The 9,094-nt window shown below is 40.5% G+C and overlaps 1 protein-coding gene across 2 annotated transcripts; it reads right to left on the reverse strand.

Moving 5' to 3' along the window:
• Window positions 1-198: 198 nt before the first annotated feature.
• LOC112232779 (UDP-glucuronosyltransferase 2B31-like) lies at window positions 199-4,372 on the reverse strand. 2 transcript variants are annotated; one of them, XM_042320466.1, is made up of 2 exons: window positions 4,189-4,372; window positions 199-1,870 (listed from the first exon to the last, which is right to left on the reverse strand). In XM_042320466.1, exon 2 carries the CDS (start codon window positions 1,735-1,737, stop codon window positions 262-264), a length of 1,476 nt encoding a protein of 491 aa, XP_042176400.1. In that variant the 5' UTR covers window positions 1,738-1,870; window positions 4,189-4,372; the 3' UTR covers window positions 199-261. The 2 variants fall into 2 exon arrangements, with proteins under 2 accessions (XP_042176400.1, XP_042176401.1); XM_042320467.1 differs by having other exon boundaries at window positions 3,516-4,372.
• Window positions 4,373-9,094: the final 4,722 nt, after the last annotated feature.

A 9,094-nucleotide genomic window follows, 5' to 3' on the forward strand; every position in this document is an offset into this window, starting at 1 on the left:
AGTGACTTTTTGTGCTGTAGTACAACATTTACAACATACAGTAATATCACATTTGGTGTACAATACTTAATGTGAGGGTGAAATTTAAAAAATGGAATGCAAAGATATATTACCAAAAGTAACCAACTGTATTGTTTCAAATACCCACATTAAGGAGTGTGACATTCTTATTGATGTTAGGAAGGATACCATCAAATAATATTTTTAATATTTTATTAATGATAATTTGATAATATATTAATATTCATTAATACATCGATATCATTCATGTTTCACTTTCCTCCTACAAAACACCTTATGCCACAAAAACCTTACAGCTAAAGTGCTAACCAGCATTATGAGCAACACAATGGCCAGTAGTGTGGCTACGACATCAACAGAGTGGTAGGTGAACCAGGGCATCTTATAAGACTCTGTCCTCAGATGTGCCGCTCCTTTGTTCCTCATGACATACTCAATCCAGAACATGGCGCGGTCCAGTGGTTTCATGGGCTGGTCCCTGTGCAGCCTGGATAGCATCTGCATGTTCTCCCTGTAGTTCGGCTCATAGAGAACAGCCTTCACTGCCTCCAGGAAGATGTCTCTGTCTACGGTGGCGATGTCCACTATCTTAGCCACTCCCTTAGCCCTCATCCTATTGAGGTTATCATGCTGGTCGAAGACCAACGGGAGGCCAACAATAGGGACACCATGGTAGATGGCCTCCTGGACTCCATTGGTTCCGCCGTGGGCAACAAAGGCTCGGGTCTTGGGATGTCCAAGGAGGTCGTTCTGGGGGAGCCAATCCACTAGTAAGGTGTTGTTGCCCACGGAGGTGGGCCTCTTCCCAGTGTGCCTCCAGACGATCCTCTGAGGCAGTTTGGCGAAAGCAGCTGCAATGTCCTCAGCGATGTCCTCAGGAAGTTGTCCCACCAAGGTCCCCAGGGACATCATGATGACCCCATGGTCCCCAGACTTCTGGACAAAGTCCTCCATGTCCTGGGGAAGCGGCTTCGAGGGCTTGCACTGGAAACCGCCCATGTAGACCACGTTTGGCATGGTAGGCCGCGGAAACTCAAAGGTAAAGTCATTCCTCATGAGCCATATGTCTGCTGCCTGGAACAATGACATGTAGTGAACGTCAGGGCCGAAGTAACGATGGACGAACGGAATGTAGTTAGGGTCTATGACGTATGCAAATTGAAACCTTGTAAAAAGATAAAACAGAACATTTATGACTCTCTCTTGAAAAGTCATTTTGTCTGTCAACAGTGCTCCTGGCAATGGGACATATGAGAGAGGCGAGGGGGCGATGGTAAAGTGACCCTCGCCCAGGACTGTCCATCGGACATTGAAGACAAGAGGAAGACCAATGCGATGAGCCAGAAACACGCCCCCACCAATGGCAGGATCCGTCAAAACCAGGTCATAGTTTGCATCGCGAAGCAATTGCATTAGTTCGGCATCTTCGAATATCGTAGTCATCATTACAACCAAATCCTTGTGTAACTCATAGATCTGCTTCGCCACCTCAAGCTCCAGACTCATACGAGACCAGAAACTTCCACCCTCCCTTTGGATCTGCAATTGTCTGGTCACAAACAAACTAAAGACCTCCTCAACAAATCCACCACCAGATACTGGGATGGTAATGCACGAGTAGTGAGGGGATTTCTCCTTGATGTACCAGTTGGTGGTTGGACGAATCACTGTGATGCTATGGCCTCTGGAGTGCAGCTCTTCGATGAGGACTTTCATATTCACCCAGTGGCTTCCATCCAATGGGAAGACCAGCACGTTCCCCCCATAGACAGTGGTGAGAGGGGGGAGCCAGAGAAGAGCAGAACAGCAACCGTGACCAGGGCTGGTTGATGCATCTCTTAGGTGAATCCTTTGATAAAAGATAAAAAAGGAAGAATAGTTAGTTACAGAGCAACTCCATCTCTTATACCCTAATAAATAGGTTTTTAATTCCATTAACATTTTAGTCACTAAGCAGACACTCTTATCCAGAGTGACTTACAATTAGTGCATTCATCTTAAGATAGCTGGATGAGACAACCACATATCACAGTTGTAGAAAGTACTTTTTCAGTCAATAAAGTAGTTGTTGTCAGTTCTAGTGCTAGTGCTAGTAGAAAAATACACATTTTCTCTGTTGATCAATAATTTACTGTGTTATTCATATGTTAATCATGTACAGTGCCTTCAGAAAGTATTCACACCGCTTGACTTTTTTCAGATTTTGTTGTGTTACAGCCTGAATTTAAAATTAATTCAATTGAGATTTTGTGTCACTGTCCTGCACACAATACCCCGTAATGTCAAAGTGCAATTGTGTTTTTAGACATTTTTACAAATTCAGAAAACATTTTAAGCTGAAATGTCTTAAATCAATAAGTGTTCAACCCCTTTGTCTAAATAAGTTCAGGGGTAAAGATTAGCGTAATAACAAGTTAAATAAGAAGATGTATAGACTCATTCTGTGTGCAATAAGGATTTACCATAATTTTTTTATGACTATCTCATCTCTGTACCCCACACATACAATTATCTGTAAGGTCCCTTAGTCGAGCAGTGAATTTCAAACACAGATTCAACCACGAAGACCAGGGAGGTTTTCCAATGCCTCGCATAGAAGGGACTTGAAAATGGCTGTCTAGCAATGATCAACAACCAACGTGACAGAGCTTGAAGAATTGACAAAAGAATAATGTGCAAATATTGTAAAATCCAGGTGTGCAAAGCTCTTAGAGACTTACCCAGAAAGACTCACAGCTGTAATCGTTGCCAAAGGTGATTCTAACATGTATTCACTCGGGTGTGAATACTTATGTAAATTGTATATTTCTTTATTTTATTTTAAATAAATGTGTAAAAATGTCTAAAAACACGTTTTATCTTTGTCATTATGGGGTAATGTGTGTAGATGGGTGAGAAAGAAAATATAGTTAATCAATTTTGAATTCAAATGTTAGGGGTATGAATACTTTCTGAAGGCGCTGTACAGTATATACATATGAAGTGGGTAAAATAGTATGCAGACATTATTAAAGTGACCATTGTTTAATGTCTATGTACATAGACATGAACCTCTAAATGCGACCTCAAGATATGCGGTTTCCAGTTTGCACAAAGTCCAGTGTAGTTCCTTGTGAGCTGTCACAGTGTCGGCTTGGGGGTAAATATACACGGCCGTGACGATGCCCGAAGAAATTATCTCAGAAGGTAATGCAGTCAGCATTTGATGGTGATGTATTCCAGATTGGGAGAACAAATGGACTTGAGTTCCTCTACTGCACGTTACCACAATCACACCATGAGTAGTGAATCATGAAACATACACCTCCACCTTTCTTTTTCCCGGAGAGTTCTTTCTTCACATATCACAGTCCTAGTAAGTATATTTTTCCTCAATAAAGTAGCTATCAGCAAAGTCAGAGCTAGTAAGGGGGAAAGAGTCAGTGCGAGTGTTAGTTAACGAAAGACAATTTTTGACAAAAAAAAATGTACACAATAAAAATCTTTACACTTACTGTAAATAAGTAGTCAATGTTCAATTGAAAATGTAGAGGCACTGTGTAATGCTATGAAGTCTTCCAATGCTGTCACAATTCTCCCAGTCATTGTCAAGCCTTCAGGCACATTACTTCTAAAGTTGTGCAAGTTCTCCCTATGTCTGGGAAAGCTTGCTTGTTACGTGACACAATTGTTTCCACTGGCAAAGCCCAGATGCGCCACGAAATATGTATAGGATGGGAGCTACTCTGACAACGTCTCTATAAAAACGATTATTTTGTTTACATACCTTACAAAAAGCTTTGTTAGACCTCACTGAAAATATTCAATGAAAGAAGTTAATCTAATTTGAATGGTGATGCCGAGTTTTATATGGATTTGTATAACTACAAATGTTTGTGGAGGATGCTTCTTGAGATGTTAGACATTTGTGTTGTGTAAAGGCTATTGAATCTAGTCAAGTTTATAGTTCTTCTATATACGTTTATAGGTATTCTATGATTCTCTGTAAACATAGATCGATATGAGTTCCAATGGGTTAATCTGAGAACGTTGTAGGTCTGATGATACCATGTTTTCAACACCAGATACTGAGATCAGAAACTGTTTCAACAACAGGTTTAACTATTCCGATATTCCACTACTTTAACTGTTACTTTAAACTAGATTTTTATTCACATACACACTTACCCCCCCCAAAAAACAGTCTGCAAATAGCCTTAAATCCAAAGTGATGTTTGGCCCATCCCCCCTGAACAGCAGTTTGCAAACAGTGAAAGTAGTCCTATGGCTGTGGCTTTGAGCTGGAGTAACCTAATTTATGCTGCCACAACTAATCTGTGTTCTCTTGTTCAAAGTTCACAAGTTCTGACATGCAGCGTAATAACACCCCTGTAATTGCGTAAGGCTTTTATGTGTTGGCTCCCTGTTATGTATTAGGAAATGGTCATTAGTTCAACATTGTTATAGTGAACTAAAATTGAAACTTAAATGGAAACTAATCATGAAAAAACTGTTTAGTTAGCTGAAATAAAATAATTAACAAATCTGTTTGAAAAACTAAAATTGGAGTTGGTCCAGGGAGTGGGTCCAAGGCTGGTCATGTGTGTCATTCTCCTAAGTACTCTATGCAGCCTACTGCAAATTTGGTTTGATATCCATGTCATTTGAATACAGTCAGAGGTGATACTATAAGTATTATGGGCCATAATTCATGGATAATACGGTTTATTTTCAACACACCTTAGCAATGTTTCACAGTGTCTTTATATAAATGACTGCCTGTCTGTGCACCCACTTCTTATTCTGAAAAGTGTGGAAGCATCTACCTGTGAAGGGGAGTCTACATGGTGGTAGTAGTAGTAGTAGTTTAAATGCTATGAGGTTTTTAGTGTTAATTCTTAGATTTTATTTGACCATGGGAAAAATAGCTACAATACTGCAGGGAAACAACATGCACGTTTTCTTGAACTGAGCCGTAAATATTACTTGTCAGACTTGGCCACAGGGGGGCAGTCCTCTCATACAAAAGAATACAGGCTACTTAAAAGCCTTCTCCAGAGTTATTCTGCATAATGGTGGTTCCATGAGGACACACTACCTGCACTATTCCCACACAACACCGACAGATGCAACTGCAACAGATGGTATCAATTTACACCCCCAATAGGGTTGTTGTGCAAACTACTTTCATATTTCACAGGGAGTTTCCAGGATTGTGTTGCAGATTTGTCAGACAGTGATGTGGTAATATACTGTACATCGTTGACATGATATGAAAGCACAGAATTAACTGAGTTTTGGTGCCAGTCACTGTTCTTCTTATTCCTTTTTTGGAAGAAAGATATTTATTGTTTGAACTGCACCTGTTTGCTTATATATTTATAAATCTTTGTCTGTGTCTGTGTGTGCGTGGGTGGGAATTACAGGGAGAATTTACGTTGGCATTTAGGGGAACTAATGACAAAGGTTAGGATCATTTACGTAGCAGATTAGGTGAATTGGGTTCAGTTTAGAATAAGGGGAAAGGTTAGCTAAAATGCTCCAGTTGTCTCTGACACGCAACATTTGCTTTGCCCCGACGATCACTGATTGCGCTTACCCAGCCTCCCCGACCAACCTCCCTACTTTTGTTTCTGTCTAAAGTAAGTAGACCAAGTAGGTTTCATACGTCTTGGAGGTGCTCAGAAATTCATAAAGTATGTTTCGTTTGACTCTTTGGGCAGTCTGACCTACACCTGCATGCTGGTGTGTGTGACCTCATAAATGAATGCCTTGAGTAACCACAGCCCCTCCGTGATGTTGTCACATCTTCCATTCAGTTGTTCTTCAAAAGTATGACTGTGAGACAAAGCCATTCATAATCTTTTGTGTGGCATATAACGTTAAACATAATATCTCTCTCCAACTCACAATAACAGTTCCTGTGTGAAAAATGTACTTTCATGTTGAACATGGATGTGACTCGCATAGGTGTATTTTTGGTGCCGCTATTCCCCCTGATAGTTTCTCTTTATTCTGCTGCACTAAACCCTCCTGGTTCATATGACCACTGACACTATGTCATAGTCTTTGTATTGTGAAAATGTATGTCAGCGGCCCACTGTATCATTTAACAATATAGAGAACATGAATATTTAATATTGTCAATAGACTATACTCTACACAGTCGTCAAATGACTGTCATGAAATAAGCCTCCATACTGTAAATATGATGTTGTGGATTATCCATAGAGATTTGCATACTTAGGGTAGATTGATACATGTGAGCGGAGGAGGCATCATGTTATATACAGTGCTTCAGTGACCTCAGTACCTCAGCTGCTTAGCAAATACATACAGTAGCTGATCACTATTACAGGTTTTTTCATATAAAAACAACATTAATACTTCACTCAGATATGCTATTATACTTACCATGGTTTCTATGGCATTACAGGGTCCGATACCTGTAGCTGGCTGGGTGCACACTCACACACACTCAGATGTCACTGGGGAACTTCACACACTAGTGAGGGCCTCAGTGATTAGAGGTCAGGGCAGTGAAAAGGGTAGAAAAAAGGGTGCTTTGAAAAAGGAGCATTGTGCACTTCATAGATATTGAGTTACACAGGCTCATTATAAAGTGGTAGCAGATAAAAGTTTGTCCCTTATCTACAACTGATCATCCAGGTTAACAAGAGTAATAAAGAACTTAGATAGACAATGGAAAGATTATTCTTATTTTGTGGGTTGGTCAATTTGGGGCAGGTGACAGTAGCCATAGATGGTATTATAACTGACATGACACCTGAACTTAACTCTATGCGTACCACAATAATCCAGAAAAACAGGACAATACAATGCTTTTCATGACATCAATTGTACTGCCTGCCTATGCTGTCAAGGGCGTCACTGTTGTCATTGCAAACTAACGTGTTTGCAGAAACGTTTGAGACGTTATTTAGACATCTCACTCTCTCTCTCTCTCTCTCTCTCTCACTCGCACACACACACACACACTCACACATCTGAGACTACTGTATTTGGGCGTCTCTTTTCAGTTTCTGCCTCCCTATTATTTTCAGTCCCTGATTATTCTTCCAAAGATTTTCCATGTAGCCTTGTGTCACCACTATGACAGCATATAAAGTACCCGTCAAAAGTTTGTACACACCCACTCATTCAAGGGCTTTTCTTTAGTTTAACTTTTTTCTACATTGTAGAATAATAGTGAAGACATCAAAACTATGAAATAACACACATGGAATCATGTAGTAACCAAAAAAGTATTAAACAAATCCAAATCTATTTTATATTTGAGATTCTTCAAAGTAGCCACCCTTTGCCTTGATGACAGCTTTGCACACTCTTGATATTCTCTCAACCAGCCTCATGAGGTAGTGACCTGGAATGCATTTCAATTAACAGGTGTGCCTTGTTAAAAGTTAATTTATGGAATCTCTTTCCTTCTTAATGCGTTTGAGCCAATCAGTTGTGCTGTGACAAGGTAGGGGTGGTATACAGAAGATAGCCATATTTGGTAAAAGACCAAGTCCATATTATAGCAAGAACAGCTCAAATAAGCAAAGAGAAATGACAGTCCATCATTAATTTAAGAAATGAAGGTCAGTCAATCAAGAATATTCCAAGAACTTTGAAAGTTTCTTCAAGTGCAGTCGCAAAACCATCAAGCGCTATGATCAAACTGGCTCTCCTGAGGACCGCCACAGGAAAGGAAGACCCAGAGTTTCCTCTGCTGCAGAGGATAAGTTCATGAGAGTTAACTGCACCTCAGATTGCAGCCCAAATAAATGCTTCACAGACTTGATGTAACAGACACATCTCAACATCAACGGTTCAGAGGAGACTGTTCAGAGGAGGCCTTCATGGTTGAATTGCTGCAAAGAAACCACTACTAAAGGACATCAATAATAATAAGAGACTTGGTGGGCCAAGAAACATGAGCAATGCACATTAGACCGGTGGAAATCTGTCTGGTCTGATGAGTTCAAATTTGAGATTTTTGGTCCCAACCGCCGTGTCTTTGTGAGACGCAGAGTAGGTGAACGGATGATCTCCGCATATGTGGTTCCCACTGTGAAGCATGGAGGAGGAGGTGTGGGGGTGCTTTGCTGGTGACACTGTCAGTGATTTATTTACAATTCAAGGCACACTTAACCACCATGGCTACCACAGCATTCTGCAGCGATATGCCATCCCATCTGGTTTGTGCCAACAGGACAATGACCCAAAACACACCTCCAGGCTTTGTAAGGGCTATTTGACCAAGGAGAGTGATGGGAGTTGCAAAGAAAAAGCCATATCTCAGACTGGCCAACAAAAAGAAAAGATTAAGATGGGGAAAAGAACACTGACACTGGACAGAGGAACTCTGCCTACAAGGCCAGCGTCCCGGAGTCGCCTCTTCACTGTTGACGTTGAGACTGGTGTTTTGCGGATACTATTTAATGAAGCTGCCAGTTGAGGACTTGTGTGTTTCTCAAATTAGACACTCTAATGTACTTGTCATCTTGCTCAGTTGTGCACCAGGGCCTCCCACTCCTCTTTCTATTCTGGTTATAGCCAGTTTGTTCTACAAAGGGAGTAGCACACAGTGTTGTACAAGATCTTCAGTTTCTTGGCAAGTTCTCACATGGAATAGCCTTCAATTCTCAAAACAAGACTTGACTGACGAGTTTCAGAAGAAAGTTCTTTGTTCCTGGCCATTTTGAGACCGTAATTGAACCCACAAATGCTGATGCTCCAGATACTCAACCAGTCTAAAGAATGACAGTTTTATTGCTTCTTTAATCAGGACAACAGTTTTCAGCTGTCCTAACATAATTGCAAAATGGTTTTCAATTAGCCTTTTAAAATGATACACTTGGATTAGCTAACACAACGTGCCATTGGAACACAGGAGTGATGGTTGCTGATAATTGGCCTCTGTACGCCTATTTAGATATTCCATTAAAAATCTGCCGTTTCCAACTACAATAGTCATTTACAACATTAACAATGTCTACACTGTATTCCTGATCAATTTTATGTTATTTTAATGGACAGAAAATGTTGCTTTTCTTTCAAAAACAAGGACATTGCTAAGTGACCCCAA

This window comes from Oncorhynchus tshawytscha, linkage group LG04, assembly GCF_018296145.1.
Source record: "Oncorhynchus tshawytscha isolate Ot180627B linkage group LG04, Otsh_v2.0, whole genome shotgun sequence".
NCBI lineage: Eukaryota > Metazoa > Chordata > Actinopteri > Salmoniformes > Salmonidae > Oncorhynchus > Oncorhynchus tshawytscha.